The sequence below is a fragment of the Polypterus senegalus genome, chromosome 8, assembly GCF_016835505.1.
Source record: "Polypterus senegalus isolate Bchr_013 chromosome 8, ASM1683550v1, whole genome shotgun sequence".
Taxonomy (NCBI): Eukaryota; Metazoa; Chordata; class Cladistia; order Polypteriformes; family Polypteridae; genus Polypterus; species Polypterus senegalus.
The window spans coordinates 22,807,993-22,826,124 of record NC_053161.1 but is presented as its reverse complement, the minus strand read 5'-3'; the positions used below and the strand labels follow the sequence as shown (position 1 = coordinate 22,826,124).

Sequence of the window (18,132 nt, the reverse complement as noted above, 5' to 3'; positions counted from 1 at the left end):
AACCGGAAGCTCGACCTTTTCCCTTTGACGTTGAACGTGACTCGCTAATCGTGACCTCCACTTCTGAGGCTGTCAACTGCGGTGCATGTTGTTCAATTGGAAAAGCAGCGTACTGCATTTAGTATGGAACAAAAAAATGAAAAAGATGAGGACTATGGCTATCAATTATTTCCAGATAGGCATAACGAAACATCTAAAAGAAGTGCATTAGGTACAAGTCTGTTCACTTTTAAACATAAATGTCAGGTCATGCTGCGAATTGCACTGGACACAAGTAAGTGATTTTTCAAATTGATACTGTGAATGTTTCTTCCAAATGTGCATAATTATATTATATAACTGATGTTAACAATATTTACATAAGATAGTTATGATGTAAACCGTGTATGATTAAGTTTTTGTGATTTATAATAATGCTCAGGCCAATCAAGGAGTGACAGAGTTGTAACTGAATTGAAAATGTATTGCGTTAAACTTTTAACTGCACGTAGTTTCTTCAGTTGAGTAAACACATATTTTAATGTAAGTGTGCCAAGATTACTTGGCAACACTTGACTGAGCCGTGCTGAGAAAGTGGGATGTGTGAGCTTTAATAAGAAACCACTGGTGCGCAAGTGGATTCTAGCTTTGCGACTGATACGGTTGGGATGGGTTCACTTGTGATTCTCCATATCGATCAAGCCGATTCACCGTATGGATACATGGACAGACTACCACAAAGAAACATTTCAGTAACTGTTATTACCCGTAAGATTTTTCTCTAGTGGATAGCGTGGTGGTGGTTCTTTTCTAGCAATTTGAACACACGGTGAAACTGTTACTCAGTGTGTCATTATTTGCTCTTGCGATTTGCGATGTTATGATAAAATGGAAATTCATTTTGGGAGTTTTGCGACTTACTGCAGAAATCGGCAGACGATTCGGGGAGGCTGGACAACGTAAAGGAAACTAAAAAGGTATTTTAGACATATATGCATAAAATATGTAATAATTATTCACTGCCATAAAGTATTATAAGTTATATTTTGTAAAAAAATATTTAAAGAACTGTGGAACTACGCAGCTTTCTCTCTCTCGCGCAAGCTGTGCATTCTCCGCCGCAAAGAGCGTAACATTCGGCCACGGCGTCACACACACAAACTAGTAAAAAGTCCGGTGCTGCCTAACTCAGAAACCGCCTTCAACCTTTTTCATTGATTCGGCGATCCTCTCTCTCTCTCCCCCTCTCCCTCTCTAACTCTACCATGTGTGTGTCTCAGCAGAAATCGGTATTCATCAGACCAGGGTACATTTTTCTAGTCTTCAACTGACCATTTTTGGTGAGCCTGTGCTCAATGCAGCCACGACTTTCTATTGTTGGCTGAGAGGAGTGGAACCCAACATGATCTTCTGCTGTTGTAGGACATCTGTCTCAGGGTTTGGCATGCAATGCATTCTGCTCTTTCTTCAGTTGTAGAAAAAGGTTATCTAAGTTACTATAGGCTTTATGTCAGCTCAAACAAGTGTGGCTATTCTCCTCCGAACTCTCTCATCAGAAAGGTGACACACACTGGATTTTTTTTTCTCACACTTTTATGAGTAAACTCCAGAGACTATTTTGCATGACAATCCCAGGAAATCAGGAGTTACAGAAATACTCAAATCAATCCATCTGGTACAAACAGTCATTACCATGGCCAAAATAACTTCATTTGTTTGATGTGAACAGTTCCTGACCTGTACCTGCATGATTTTATGCAGTGTGCTGCTACCACATGATTGACTAATTTGATAATTTCATGGATAAGCAGGTAACAGGTGTTCCTAATAATGTTCCCAGTGAGTGTATATACTTCTGCCTCACAGATCCAGCATCATAGATTCAAATCCCATACTCAGTTATTGATGATGTAAAATTGCATGATAGCTCATTGTCTGCAAAGATATGCCATCCACTTCTGCAAAATTTACATTAGGTTAAATGGAGAGTCTGTATTAATCTTTTGTAAGTGGGTTCTGTGATGGAGTGTGTCAGCACAGGACTGGTTCATGTCTTAAAACCAATGGTACTACTGGTATAGGATCTACCCAAGCCAGGAACCAATGGCTTTTAGAAACTCCGAAACCTTTGTAGCATTACCATAGCAGCAACTTGGGCCATTTGTAGTATCTGGTAGGTAGTTCCTGGTACTTTTTTAGCTCCATTTCCATGGTCTGTAAGTTTTGCTCCACCAGTAACTATTGTGGGTAGGGTTCGGCCAATAAATTGTGTTGATTGGATGTCCACAGGCAGTTGTGTCATCTTATAAGTATGTTAGCAGATTTTGGAAAATTGTCATTGAAGATGGAGAATCGCATCTAGTCCCTCTTCATAGCTGCCTTCCTCATGCACTGCCCCATGCACTACATGGAAGCTGTAATCTCCGTGAAGTTTCATGGTGAACAGCATGTTGTGTGTACTCAATGGGGAGGGCAAAAAGTTTATTTGAATGTTAGTGTTTTCTGTTAATAATGTAGTTTTTCTTTTTTTCCTACTTCCATCATGTTATAATTTAATCAACAAAATATATATGTTCTAAAAATTAGTTATACAAAAAAATTACCTGAATGATGAGAAACTTGTTATTAAAACATCTATTTGTTTATTTAATTATATTTAAATCACTAACCTTCTAAATGATAAATTATCTTGTTTTGTAAAAAAATATTTTCAAATCTGAAACCTTTAGTGGATAAACTGTTACATACATCGATTAACTGTGATTTTTATACGTTTTAAGGTCCGTATGCAAAACTGCTTCTTGAAGCAATGAAACATTCAGGATGGTATGTAATATATATTAAATTTCCCTTTTAGTAATGTACACTATATTATGATAATCAGTTAATTAAATAGTTTTAAAGTAATATGACTTGCTATTGAAATGGAAAAAAAAACTTACTGAAAGGATAAAGCTCCCAGTACAGCTCATATATACAACACACATAATTGATAACATAGCATTATCAGCATGCATATCTACTTGTGGCCTCCTGTTTATATTCATGACTTTACTGGCAACTGAAGTAGACCCACTTAAATGATACAAAGATTAGGTATAAAACCGGTAGATTGTAGAACCTGCACAAGTATTTTGCATATACAAGTCAACTCCATCCATCCATCCATCCATCCATCCATCCATTATCCACCGCTTATCCTAGGTCGGGTCGCGGGGGCAGCAGCCTAAGCAGGGAAGCCCAGACCTCCCTCTCCCTGGCCGCCTCCTCCAGCTCCTCTGGGAGGACCCCAAGGCGTTCCCAGGCCAGCCGGGAAATATAATCCCTCCAGCGTGTCCTGGGTCTGCCCTGTGGCCTTCTCCCTTTGGGGCATGCCCGGAACACCCCCCCAGGGAGGCATCCAAAGGGGCATTCCGACCAGATGCCCGAACCACCTTAAACTGACTCCTCTCAATGCGGAGGAGGAGCGACTCTACTTACCTCTTCCAGATAACTGAACTCCTCACCCTGTCTCTAAGGAAAAGTCCAGCCACCCTGCGGAGAAAACTCATTTCGGCCGCTTATATCTGCAATCTTGCACTTTCGGCCACTACCCAAAGGTCGTGGCCATAGGTGAGGGGAGGAACATAGATTGACTGGTAAATTGACAGCCTCGCCTTTTGGCTCAGCTCTCCCTTCACCACGATGGACCGTTGCAGAGCCTGCATTATTGTGGATGCCGCACCGATCTCTCTGTCAACCTCCCGCTCCATTCTTCCCTCACTCGTGAACAAGACCCCGAGATAATTGCACTCCACTACTTGAGGCAGTAATGTGTTCCCAACCTGGAGAGAGCATTCCACCCTTTTCCGGCTGAGAATCATGGCCTCGGATTTAGAGGTGCTGACTCTCATCCCCACCGCTTCACACTCTGCTGCAGACCGCTCCAGTGAGAGCTGGAGGTCACTGTCCGATGAAGCCAACAGAACCATGTCATCCGGAAATAACAGAGACGAGATTCTGAGGTCAACCGAACCAGACCCCCTCCGCTCCTTGGCTGCGCATAGAAGTTCTGTCCATAAAACTTATGAACAGAATTGGTGACAAAGGGCAGCCCTGGCGGAGTCCAACCTCAACAGGAAATGAGTCAGACTTATTACCAGCAATGCGGATCAAGCTCCTGCTCCTACTGTACAGGGACTGAATGGCTCGTAACAATGAGACTTGTACCCCTTACTCTTGGAGCACACCCCAGAGGATGCTTCGAGGGACATGGTCGAATGCCTTCTCCAAATCCACAAAACAAATGTGGAGTTGTTGGGCATACTCCCATGCCCCCTCCAGGATTCTGGCCAGGGTGTAGAGCTGGTCCAGTGTTCCATGGCCTGGATGGAATCCGCATTGTTCCTCTTGAATCTGAGATTTGACCATCAACCAAACTCTCTTCTCCAGCACTCCTGAATAGGCCTTACCGGGGAGGCTGAGGAGTGTGATCCCCAAATAGTTGAAGCACATCTTCCAGTCACCCTACTTAAAAAGGGGGACCACCACCGTGGTTTGCCAATCCAGAGCCACTGCCCCCGATGTCTGTGCGATGTTGCAGAGACGTGTCAACCAGGACAGCCCCACAACATTCAGAGCCTTGAGGAACCCAGGGTGAACCTCATCCACCCCAGGGGCCCCTCCACCTCGGAGCTTTTTAAATACCTCAGCCCCTGATATAGATGGCCAACCCCCCCACAGTCATAGCTTCACTTCTTCTAAGGAAGACTTGCTGCTGGGTTTGAGAAGATCCTTGAAGTATTCCTTTCACCGGTCATTAACGTCTGCAGTTTAAGTCTGCAAGGCCCCATCTCCACTGTATACAGTGTTGGTGGAGCACCACTTTCCCCTCCTGAGGCGCCTGACAGTTTGCCAGAACCTTCTTGGTGCCAACCCAAAGTCGTTTTCCATGGCTTCCCCAAACTCCTCCCATGCCCGAGTTTTTGCCTCTGCAACAGCCGATGCTGCCACACGCTTGGCCTGCTAGTATTCCTCAGCTGCCTCTGGAGTCCCACTGGTCAACCAGATCCAACCAGATTCTTTCTTCAACTTGATGGCCTCTCGAACCTTAGGTGTCCACCACTGGGTTTGTGGATTTCCGCCATGAGAGGCACAGACAACCTTGCAGCCACAGCTCCGTTTAGCTGCTTCGACAATGAGGTTGAAGTTCTGCCAGAGGTGGCAGTTAAAGATCTTTCTTACCGGTTCCTCCGCCAGATGTTCCCAGCAGACCCTCATTATACGTTTGGGTCTGCCTGGTGTGTCCAGCAGCCTCTCCCGCCATCTGAGCCAACTTACCACCAGGTGGTGATCAGTTGACAGCTCAGCCCCTCTTTTCACCCGAGAGTCCAAGACATAAGGTCGCAGATCCAATGACACAATTACAAAGTCAATCATTGAACTGCGACCTCAGGCATCCTGGTGCCAAGTGCACTTATGGACACCCTTATGCTCGAACATGGTGTTCGTTATAGACAATCCATGGTCAACACAGAAGTCCAACAACTGAACACCACTCAAGTTTAGATCAGGGAGGCCGTTCCTCCCAATCACACCTCTCCAGGTTTCACTGTCGTTGCCAACGTGAGCGTTTAAGTCTCCCAGCAGGACGACCGAGTCCCTAGGAGCTGCGCCTTGCAGCGCCTCTTCCAGGGACTCCAAGAATGCCAGGTTTTCTGAACTGTCGTTCGGTGCATAATTGCAAACAACATCCAGAGTCCTTCCCACAACTCGAAGACGCAGGGAAGCAACCCTCTCGTCCAGCAGGGAGAACTCCAAAGTGCAGGCCTCGGGCCATAAGCAAGCCTACCCCTGCCTGACGCCTTTCACCCACAGCAACTCCAGAGTGGAACAAAGTCCAGCCTCTCTCAAGTGGAATGGTTCCAGAGCCCAGGCTGTGCGTAGAGGTGAGCCCGACTATATCTAGCCACTACCTCTCAACCTCTCGCATCAGTTCAGGTCAACTCCTGTTATAGCAAATACCAAAATAATGACATTTTCAGAATAATGAATACTTTTGTTGGTATGGACAATAGTTCATACAGCATCATGTTTAACAGATTTTGTTAAAAATACAGGTACTTTATTACTGTATAGAGAAGGCAGGTATAGTCTCAAGACTTCATTCAAAATAGGTGCTGTTACTTCAGTACTCAAGCACACAAGATTGGAGCCATGACACAAGGACAGTCATCCTGCTTTAGCTTCTGTCTTCAGATTAGAAGAATACGAGCAGCTCAGAATCACCGCTGTGGCAGACCTGCAGAGTGCAAGGAAGAGCAGGTCAAAACCCAGTGTTAAATGTGCTAAACATTGTGTGACAAGCATATTGCATGGTATCCCTGATCATGCAGAGAACAACCGCTTACTTTGCTCTCAGTTTACTGGTTACCAGATGCAACAGAGCAGCTACAGAGTTGTCCTTGTGCCACTGCCATTAGAGATGGTGAATCACAGGTGACACCAGTCACAGTAGTATACTTATTTTCCTCATATTCTTCTTAACAACATTTCCATTATAACAAAATATTTTTATGGTCACATAAATTTTGTTACAACAGGATTCTCCTATATTTAGTGCAAAAGTAGAAGCACAGTGTTAAACACTATTGACTTAGAATTCCTAGATACTAGGACTGGGCTAGCCAGCTCATCTTTTATTTAGAGTTTATATTTTGTTTATTGACAGTGATTGCATGGGATTTTTCTGGGTACTCCCAAGTACGTTTTAATGAATAATGCCTGTAAAATGGCCCAATTATGACATGGTCTAGATGTTTTGTGTGTTAGTGTCTGTGATGGACTGTTACCCTGTCCTGATTAAGTGCTTATCTTGTGGCTGCTGTTGTTGGAAAAAGCTTACCCTGAATTGGATAAAGAAGATTTGTTGAAGTAGAATTTGCATAGAATCGCCCTTGTGCAAAGGTTGCATTGCTAGTTGCTGGTTATTTATTTATGTATTTGTTTATTTTCACAAAAATGGATTGAGGCTGTTGCTCTAAGAACTTATCTGTGCCAAATGGAGATGTGAACTAGGAGAATATGCCCAGACTGTGCTTGTAAAATATGGACATGTGAAAATAAGATGAAAAATGTGGTCTAGATATTTAAAAAAAATATTTTTCCACAATATTAATTTTCTTTAATTAAAAAAGGTATGGGCATTTTGTTATGTTTAAATTACAAGAAAATAATAGTAAAATAATAAAACAAAAATAACATAAAAATAATACAAATTAGTGGGGTAGCAAATTATTGAGCCAAAAAGCTCAAGTCTAATGCAAATTAATAGCAGTATATAGAACATGTGACAGGTGTATATACTGTAGAATGATTGCAAAAATCTTAGCACTGTAATTGTTTATTAGTCTAGAACTAAACTAGGCTTCCCTAGTATGATGATGCAGATGGTTGTGGATTACTGCAAGGAATCTTATATGCACTGAAATGTGTTGTGCTGCTTATTCAATTAAATATTATGAGGTCTTCCCACTAATGTTTAACAAACACAGTGGCATGGACTGTAGTTGATGATCCATGAATGCTGTATTTGAGACAGGTTTGGGGAAATAGCTGCCCAGGGAAGAGTGTGACTATTATAGAGGTGATTCCATTAGATGACAGCCTTGTGTGCAGAGCATTTCCCTGTTGGAAAATGGCACTAGGCATGACTGCAACAAAAAAACTTACATGTTCAGACTGCCCTTGTGAAGCAACCATTTCAACTACCTATAACAGGTATTGCCACCCCACTCTGTGAAACCTACATGTCTGATGGTGTGTCATTTGTTAGTGTTGTTGAACTTGTGGAGAAAAATCCAGTAATTCATGTTACTGAAACCAAATACAAATCTAAACTCGGCATTAATGGTTAGTAGTCACTATCCTTTATGTGAACATTATTAACAGCATTGCCCAACAGTAACATCTGCACAGCCAGCATATTTTGGCAGTATGCTAGGCTGACTAGCCAATCATATCAGGGTCATTTGTTTTTTTTAATGTTAATCCACTTGTAATCCATAATAAGATAACCATGTTTACTTTGAATATTTTCTCATATACTAACTATATTGAACTGTCTACATACTATTTGCTCTTCTTAAATATCGATTGTAAATCTAAAATTTATAGCTGAAATAAACATTTGTCAAATTTAACTCCACAGTGAAAAAAGGAAAGTTAGCAGCATTATTTTTAATAATTATTTTTGAACATGTTGATTATGTAAGTATTAAAAAAGTAATTTTACTTTTTGTATATTTTGTTTTTAATACTGTAAATTATAAAAAATCCTTATGGTGTATAAATGTTTTTTTAAATTTAATGCAAATCTTTCAATACTTTTTTGCAGCTGTGGTTTAGCGGACACAAATTGTTTTGCACTGGAAATCATTACAGTATATACGCCTTATTATATATTTCTAAACTATTGATCATTGTAAAATATATATATTTTAATTCCCTCCTTAGAAACAGTAATATGTCCGAAAAAAGTGTGTGTGTGTTTTGTTTAAATTAAATGTAATAACATTGTCATTGTATACATATTGGAAGAACTAATTTTAGCATTACAACATTCCATTTTATTACCATTAATTTTCAAATATTTCTAAGCTGCCTTTAGAACACATGGAAACATGATAAGGTTAACATCTATGTTAAAGATAACACAGTACTTTTTTAGGTAGATTCAGTCAGCCTAAAGTTAAGCCCCTTGAATTAAAAGTCATCAGCATTGCCTTACTATTTATAAATTTTGCTTTTATACAAAGTCAAGGAAATTGTCAAAAAACACAAGTATTCTGTTTCTGATTAAATATACTAAAGGTTATTTACATATCATGCAATCTTCAGTTTTACTAATCTACAGTATTAATTTATTTTTTACTTTGTTCAAGTGCTGCTTATTTAGACCGCCATTTTTCCTGTGAGGACTGTGATGGAATTGTGAGTGGTGGATTTGATGCAACATCATCTCAGGTAAAATGTATTCTTTGTTATATTTACAAATTCTAATAATGTAAACTTTCCTCCAGTGCACATATAATTGTAAATATATTGTGATATTATGGTATTTAGTTATGTGTCTGTACAGGTTCCCATTCCCTTATCCAAATTCTTAGAGCCAGATGTGTTTTGGATTATTATTTAATTTTTTCCGTTCTGGAAACAGTTAAAATATATATATGGTCATCGGTACTCTATGTAGGTACATGTAAGAAGATGCACTTAGCCCTGTGGGTATCGTAAGCAAAATTTGTGGGCATTGTTGGGTTAGGGGGGAAAAATACTAACTATGACTCGCAGGTATGAATCTGATGTCTGTAATTTATGGTGTAGAAATAGAAAGTATAAGTATTAGGGCCATATATTTCAAATGAATTTGTATTCATAATTTGATGCAAGAAGGATTCTCAAATCTCTCAACCTTTTCGTGAAACAAAAAATATATTTTTTTTTTCAGTCAATGGATAGTGTGCATGACTGTTGTTGTCTCAGTTATAACTGCATTAGGTTTAGAGGCATCATGCTGGTTCTCTAAGGAGAGCTTTTACAAGAGCAGTCTGATGTGAATATGGTTCATTTTATACAATATATCCTGCTGTTATCTGGTATCTAGTCCACTGTTGATTCAAATAAGAGAATTTCATCACTATCACATTGTTCCTTTTATCCCTGATCTAAGGGTTATCCTGTTGAGTAATGTTCTTTATATAAGTGAAAAATACATTTATGTATTGTATTTCATTTAATTGGTTTTCATTGGCTTGTTCCAAGCTATAACTGGTTAATGAGGTTTGGATATACTACAGTGATGTAAAGTGTTAAATGTGGTATATTTTAATATCATATTATAAAAAGTTTTGATATTTAGGTGACATTTTGAATACAGATGGAAGTGTGTGCACAGCAGTTATAAGAGTGTAAGGGGAGTGTTAAACAAAATTCCTGGAACTGTCTCCCATTCTTTCTTTTTAATGGTCTCTTTGTGTGTCATTATTTGGAGGTTTCTGTCATTACAGATTTTATTTTTTACCTTCTGGATTTATTTCAGAAAGTTTCATGTTTTTGATGGAAATTGATACTTTTTTTTAAATCGAGACACCATTAAATAGATTTTTTGCTAATGGCAACGCCTGATTTTTAATTTATTATTCACATATGATTTCACAGCCCCATTTTCCACAGCCATTCCTTCAGTGCCCAAATGGTAAACTCCTGTAGGAACCATGTATGGTGTGAAAAGAAGAACTGGTTGATTGATGTTAATCAATCATTTATTTAATTACCGGTGTTGCCTTTGGCAATGCCAGTAATTATTTAAAAAATAGTAAGAAACCCACACAAGGATGCAAATTAGGATTTTAAGTATTTTTTAATCCATATATATATATATATATATATATATATATATATATATATATATATATATACAGTAATCCCTCCTCGATCGCGGGGGTTGCGTTCCAGAACCCCCCACGATAGACGAAAATCCGCAAAGAAGAAACCATATGTTTGTGTAGTTATTTTTATATATTTTAAGCCCTTATAAACTCTCCCACACTGTTAACATTATTAGAGCCCTCTAGACATGAAATAACACCCTTTAGTCAAAAGTTTAAACTGTCCTCCATGACAAGACAGAGATGACAGTTCTTTCTCACAATTAAAAGAATGCAAATAGATCTTTCTCTCTTCAGAAGCAGAGAATTTCAGAGGGAAAGAGAGAGAGAGAGCGCTCGCAAAGAATAGCAAACAATCAAAAAATCAATACTTGTGCTTTTAAGTTTGTCGCGGCATTTTTTAGAGGAGTGTTAGTATCTTCTAAGCAAACAGCCTCTGTGCAAACAGCCCCTCTGCTCACATCTCCTCCGTCAGGCGCAGAGAACGTCAGAGAGAGAGCGAGATTAAAGCAACAATCAAAAAATCAATACGTGTGCTTTTGTGCTTTTAAATATGCCGAGCACCGCAATAAAGCGCCATTTTTTAGAGGAGCGTCAGTATCTTTTAAGCAAACAGCCTCTGTGCAAACAGCCCCTCCATCAGGCGCAGAGAATGTCAGAGGGTGAGAGAGAGGCAGAGACAAGCAAACAATCAAGCTCCGAGCGGGATGCATATCTTATAGCATTGAGGAGTTTTAGTTAATATGTAATACATGCTCTGATTGGGTAGCTTCTAAGCCATCCGCCAATAGCGTCCCTTGTATGAAATCAACAGGGCAAACAAACTGAGGAAGCGTGTAGCATAAATTAAAAGACCCATTGTCTGCAGAAATCCGCGAACTAGCGAAAAATCTGTGATATATATTTAGATGTGCTTACATTTAAAATCCGCGATAGAGTGAAACCGCGAAAGTCGAAGCGCGATATAGCGAGGGATTACTGTATATATATATATATACAGTATAATCCTAAACCTAAAAGTGCAACAATTTTATGTGACTTTTTTGTCACACTTTAAATCGGGCTTATTTTAAAACCTACATATATATGTTTGGTATCATTCTTTTCAGAATTTATCGAACTTTAATGTGATGTTGATAAATTTTCAGATTCTTATTCCGTTTTTAAATTATAAACTAAAATATCTCGAAGGTTGAGTTGCGAAGAGCAATTGCATACCACTGTAGTTTTCATGTGATTTTTCCTGTTATTTAATGAGTAATTTTTTTTTTAAGTTTTTTTTTATCAATAAGAATGCCAATTAAAACGAATGAATCATTTATTTAGTCTTTTATACCCCCATTCGGTAAGAGAGTAAATATTCTATTCTCATTTCATGATTTTTACTCTGTTAAATAATAATCAATTTTTCTTTTACATATTTATATAATTTTGTGATTTTTGACTCCAATAAATAATTTTTCTTTTGTACATTTACAGATTTTACTAATATTCTGGCAGCAACTGGGGGTTGGGCGCTGAAGGCACCAGGGGGACTTGGCCCCCCTGTGTGTGTGTGTGTGTGTGTGTGTATAAGATTGTATATATATATAATCTTAATGCTTTCTTAACAGACAACCCAACAAAACTGATTTTCTTCTCTTCATTTTTATGCAAAACTCAGGTTGTTGAACCGTGTTAGCCATTATGAATGTAGAGAAAAGCCAAGCAAACTGACACCTTTTATTGGCTAACTAAAAAGCTGAAAGGTGTCATTTTGCTTGGCTTTTCTCTATATGCAAAACTCAAAAACACATTGAAACCTTGTAAAACTATTTGATCTCAGATTTTTCAATATTGTTTTTAAGTACTACAAGTATACACTAAATAAAACTAATTTCACGAAAGGTAGCAGTAATAATGTTTTACTTACACCTGAAGCTCAAACATTTCTTTTTTTTCCAGATTGTTTTATGCCAAAATAACATTCACCAGCAGGCTCATATGAACAGAGTTGTTACCCACGAGTTGATCCATGCCTTTGACCATTGTCGTGCTCATGTTGACTGGTTTAATAATTTTAAGCATCTCGCCTGTTCAGAGGTAGGAAGGTTCATGTTTAATATCCACAAGAATCTGTATTTCTATATTTTGTAATAGTACTGAGTTGTAACAGCATATTATCATATGTTTGTTGTCTGCATTTTACAGTATTTTTGCAAAATGTGTATATAGCAGTGCTGTGATTAAATCTAGATCCAAAACAAATTTGTATAATTTAAATTTAAATATTCATTTATTTATTTATTTCTGATTATGATGTTTTCACTTGCAGATTCGTGCTGCCAATCTTAGTGGTGACTGTTCATTTGGGAATGAGATAAGCAGGTTTAAATTTGGTATAAAACAGCATCACCAGGTACTGCTATTCAGTTTCTATTTACTCAAATGTAATAACTTATTTTATTCGTCTCTTTTGCATTATTGCAATGAAAGTGCATTGTATTTTGTGATGTCAGTATCCTTTCACACTTACAGCCCACATCTTCACCAGGTCACTTTATGTAAGTATGGTGTAGGTCAGCCTGTTTTTCTGTACTTTTTCAACTAACCAGAGCCCCCAAGTGTGAGCTAAATGCAGTTTTATGAAGCGTCTTAGTATTTTAATTCATGCCCAGCCTTTTCTAAGAGACATTTGACTTTGTAATTTTACCCCAACAGGCAGTAATAAGACAAGTCATATTAACTTACAGAAGAATTTATCTTTTCACTATTTAGGCGCAATGTAAAACAATATTCCCAAACTCATTTAGTCCACTTTAGGTGGCATTCAGGGAGCTGTGGATAATCACTGCAGTATAGGGCACAAGACAAGAACTAAGTATAGACAACACTATAAGGAGTACATCACTGGAGCAACTGCAACACAATCACACAGTGCCAATTAAGAGTCACCAGTTAACCTCACCTGCATGTTTTTGGGAAAGGGAAAGCAAAACTGGAATGACTGGAGAAAAATCCACACAGGCTAGTGGACAATATGCAAACTCTACATAGACAATGACTTAGTGCTGAATGTGAAAAGTAAAAAACAAAATAAATACATTTTCCAATGTTGCATGAAGTAATGACTGAAGTCTAATAACTAGTGAGCAATAATAAAAATGGAAATCTTCACAAGAAATAATCAAAGTTATATAACATACTACATGTTATTCTATATATGAGACCATGAATGTTTCATTGGCAGAGTTAACCTTTCAATAACGTAATTAATAACAATTGCTACAACTGTGTAAGCATAACCTGAAAGCAATCTAAGCTTGGAGACAACAAATCAGAACAGGGAGCTCCACTTAGGCTCTGAAAAGTCCAACCAATAGCATCCACAAAATACAAAAACACATTAAAAAATATAGAGGTAATTTGTCACATCTGGGAAAATGTATACATTACATGCATATCCATAAGCATTGTTACACACACCAAGGCAATATATTGATTATATCACCTATTTATCTAATATGCACATTTTTGGGGTGTAAAAGAAGCAGAATAACAGAATAAAATCCAAACATTTACAGTCCATCCAGAAAGTATTCACAGCGCATCACTTTTTCCATATTTTGTTATGTTACAGCCTTATTCCAAAATGGATTAAATGTATTTTTTTCCTCAGAATTCTACACACAATACCCCATAATGACAAAGTGAAAAAGTTTACTTGAGGTTTTTGCAAATTTATTAAAAATAAAAAAAACTGAGAAATCACATGTACGTAAGTATTCACAGCCTATGCTCAATACTTTGTCAATGCACCTTTGGCAGCAATTACAGCCTCAAGTCTTTTTGAATATGATGCCACAAGCTTGGCACACCTATCCTTGGCCAGTTTCACACATTCCTCTTTGCAGCAACTCTCAAGCTCCATCAGGTTAGATGGGAAGCATCGGTGCACAGCCATTTTAAAATCTCACCAGAGATGTTCGATTGGATTCAAGTCTGGGCTCTGGCTGGGCCACTCAAGGACATTCACAGGGTTGTCCTGAAGCCACTCCTTTGATATCTTGCTAGCTGTGTGCGTAGGGTCGTCGTCCTGCTGAAAGATGAACCATTGCCTCAGTCTGAGGTCAAGAGCACACTGGAGCAGGTTTTCATCCAGTATGTCTCTGTATATTGCTGCAGTCATCTTTCCCTTTATCCTGACTAGTCTTCCAGTTCCTGCCGCTGAAAAGCATCCCCACAGCATGATGCTGCCACCACCATGCTTCACTGTAGGGATGGTATTGGCCTGGTGAAGAGCGGTACCTGGTTTCCTCCAAACGTGACACCTGGCATTCACACCAAAGAGTTCAATCTTTGTCTTATCAGACCAGAGAATTTTGTTTCTCGTGGTCTGAGGTCCTTCAGGTGCCTTTTGGCAAACTCCAGGCGGGCTGCCATATGCATTTTACTAAGGAGTGGCTTCCGTCTGGCCGCTCTACCATACAGGCCTGATTGGTGGATTGCTGCAGAGATGGTTGTCCTTCTGGAAGGTTCTCCTCTCTACACAGAGGACCTCTGGAGCTCTGACAGAGTGACCATCGGGTTCTTGGTCACCTCCCTGACTAAGGCCCTTCTCCCCCGATCACTCAGTTTAGATGGCTGGCCAGCTCTAGGAAGAGTCCTGGTGGTTTCGACCTTCTTCCACTTACGGATGATGGAAGCCACTGTGCTCATTGGGACCTTCAAAGCAGCAGAAATTTTTCTGTAACCTTCCCCAGATTTTGCCTCGAGACAATCCTGTCTCGTAGATCTACAAACAATTCCTTTGACTTTATGCTTGGTTTGTGCTCTGACATGAACTGTCAACTGTGGGACCTTATATAGACAGGTGTGTGCCTTTTCAAATCATGTCCAATCAGCTGATGTTACCACAGGTTGGCTCCAATTAAGCTGCAGAAACATCTCAAGGATGATCAGGGGAAACGGGATGCACCTCAGCTCAATTTTGAGCTTTATGGTAAAGGCTATAAATACTTATGTACATGTGCTTTCTCAATTTTTTAATTTTTAATAAATTTGCAAAAATTTCAAGTAAACTTTTTTCACGTTGTTATTATGGGGTGTTGTATGGAGAATGTGTACAGTCATTGCTGAACATGACTCAGCAAGTCAATCAAACCCAGGTTGTCGTGATACCAACTGTCCAGATGACTGTGTAGCATATAACTTTATTTTTAGAAACAAAGACAAGGTTCTCTTTTTTCAGTTTGTTTGACAATAGCTAAATATTGTGCTGTTTTTTAAAGTGTAAAAAAGAATAGCTTGTAGATCTGTTTTACAAAATGTTTCCTTATGGTCATGATAATTTACCTGTCCTCAAATATATCATCCTTAAATTGCTTCTTTCTGCTTTTTGGTATACTTTGAATCCCCAGCAGGTGTCTTGATTGACACTCCAGAGTGAACACTGACTGTCCAATGTCTTATCATAACAATTAAGGTGATGATTATGTGGGAATTCTCCCTGTGTATTGTATTTATGTTTTACTTGTTTGGTTACATTATAACATTTGCTGTCTGGACTGCTCGTGGTGAATTAATCCTTCAAATATTTTTACTGCACTGCAGGACCCATTTATTATTATGATGAAGCAGCCCCTGCTAATTCCTTTCTTCTTTTGCCTTCTTTGGGGGTGTCTCAAAGAAGTGCCCTGATTAACAGGCCAATAAAATGTGCCCCCAGAAATCATCTGAAAATTGAATGAAAATTGCTGAAATTGATTAGAAATTGTGCAGATTTTCCTTTTGTATATGGAATGTTCAGAGTTGAGATAAAGGATTTGGCTAGGAAGATGCAAACTGTGTGTTGAGAAGAAATAGGCTAAGATGATTCAAGTGTGTGGAGTGAAAGGATGGAAAAAAGATGACCTTATAATAAAGACCTATAAAAGTCATGTGTCTAAACCAACAAACATATGGAAATATAGGAGTTTTTGTACTTGTTTGTTTCACAGTAGCCAGAACAATGAATAATATCTATTTTTTTCTTTAGGAATGTGTACGAGAACGAGCTCTTCGTTCTATCTTAGCAGTCCGAAATGTGAGTCGAGAAGATGCAGAGAAAGCAGTGGATTCTGTATTTAACAGTTGTTTCAATGACCATGAACCATTTGGAAGAATTCCACATAACAATGCAGATGCAGGACATGCATACAAGGAATTTAAAAACAGAGATCGTTATTATTCCAATATATAAAAATGACTGTAAATAATGCTGGAGCAAATAATATTTATAAACTTCAATTATTGTTGCTGAATTGGACTTCATCTTCCACAAATATTTCTTTTTACTGTACTTTGAAATATACACTAAAAATACGAATGGTTTCTGTGTCTTATTTCAAATAAGTTGGAATTGTGTCAATCTATATTCTAAACTCATTAATTCAGCCATTTTCAGACCTATTAAATCCAATTAAGTATAGTGAAGCATTAAAAACAAGGAAGAAATAAATCCTTATTTGGTAAACAGTCAGGAACTCCAGTTTATAAACAGTCAGACATCTCAGTTTCCCTGCCCCTCAGAGCCTTACATTGCCATTAAAGCTCTGAGTTTCCTACACAGTACCTGTCCACCATGCACATTTATATATGTTCTTATTTTGGACCACATACAGATCTTGCAACCTCCTGTCTTCCATCCTGGTGAAATTCCCTGGGCAGACTTGGATGCTTCAGGATTCTGATGGGTTGTCTGCTTTATATCAGATGGCACTACATGCTCCTGGTCAGGTTGCAGCTTTCTCTCATCTGTATTGTTTTCCCTGTCTATTGTCTGAAAAGGTCCTCCCCTGCTGCCAAAGTGGTCTTTTCACTGCCCTGGAGGCATCAGAAACTTTACCTTGTCCTGTACCAATCTGATGATGCCAATGTCATGATCAGCCTAATACCAGCTGGTCAATTCTTAACAATAAACAGGCTTTGATTTCAGTACTTGTCCTGGAAACCTCTCATAGTTATAATACATGTCTTGGTGCCTTAAGCTATCAGAAGGTTCTTTTGCCAAAATGACTTTTAGTTGGTGGGAAATTAATTGTCTTAAGGACTTAGCAAAACAATGTTCTTTCACTATTTTTTCACTATGTTTTATGAGCCTGAACAAATGGGACACATACACACACACTTAATAAGCTGTATAAAGTCAAACAATGAACTGGCTAAAAAGAGAGCAGACCAGATAATGACCTGACGAGGGTAAAAGGAGCAGACCCAATAGAAAGTAGAGGAGAAGCAGCAGACCAGAAAGAGAGAGATGACCAGGTATGAGAAAAGTCAAACTGAGACTTTTGAAACTAAGATTAAGTGCCACCTGTGATTGACACACACATATTGAATGTATTGCTGGTCTTCATCTGCTGTCAGAACAACAGGACAATCCATGTTGTATGGTATGAAATGCCACATTTCTAATTGCTTTTGTTTATAGCACTTGCTGTAATATATAAAGATTGCTTCCCTGCTTGTAGGTTTTGGTCTATTTTTTCATGAAGATTTATTGAAAAACAGTTCTTATCTCCGCTAAGTCAATCACGGTGAGGGGGAGAGAACGCTTTCAATAGAGAAGCTACAGAAACTGTCATACTTGAGTATGACTATAGTCCTGGGTGTGGGTGACTGCAACTGTGAAGTGTAGATCTGAAGGTTGGTAAGTGTACGAATATAGAAATGGAAGTAGTGAGAGATGTGTAACATACACCTGTAA

At 38.7% G+C, this 18,132-nt stretch overlaps 1 protein-coding gene across 2 annotated transcripts; it reads left to right on the top strand.

The window, feature by feature from the left end:
* The first annotated feature begins 31 nt into the window (after window positions 1–31).
* atp23 (ATP23 metallopeptidase and ATP synthase assembly factor homolog) lies at window positions 32–16,749 on the top strand. 2 transcript variants are annotated; one of them, XM_039760866.1, is made up of 6 exons: window positions 32–274; window positions 2,760–2,805; window positions 8,901–8,982; window positions 12,351–12,488; window positions 12,721–12,804; window positions 16,423–16,749. In XM_039760866.1, exons 1-6 carry the CDS (start codon window positions 124–126, stop codon window positions 16,624–16,626), a joined length of 705 nt encoding a protein of 234 aa, XP_039616800.1. In that variant the 5' UTR covers window positions 32–123; the 3' UTR covers window positions 16,627–16,749. The 2 variants fall into 2 exon arrangements, with proteins under 2 accessions (XP_039616800.1, XP_039616801.1); XM_039760867.1 differs by lacking the exon at window positions 2,760–2,805 and having other exon boundaries at window positions 137–274.
* The last annotated feature ends 1,383 nt before the right edge of the window (window positions 16,750–18,132 follow it).

Coding starts and splice junctions, on each gene's coding strand:
- atp23 (XM_039760866.1), top strand. CDS start 124: ATGGAACAAAAAAATGAAAAAGATGAGGACTATGGCTATCAATTATTT. Junction 2,806..8,900: donor GCAATGAAACATTCAGGATG/GTATGTAATATA, acceptor ACTTTGTTCAAG/TGCTGCTTATTTAGACCGCC. Junction 8,983..12,350: donor TTGATGCAACATCATCTCAG/GTAAAATGTATT, acceptor TTTTTTTTCCAG/ATTGTTTTATGCCAAAATAA.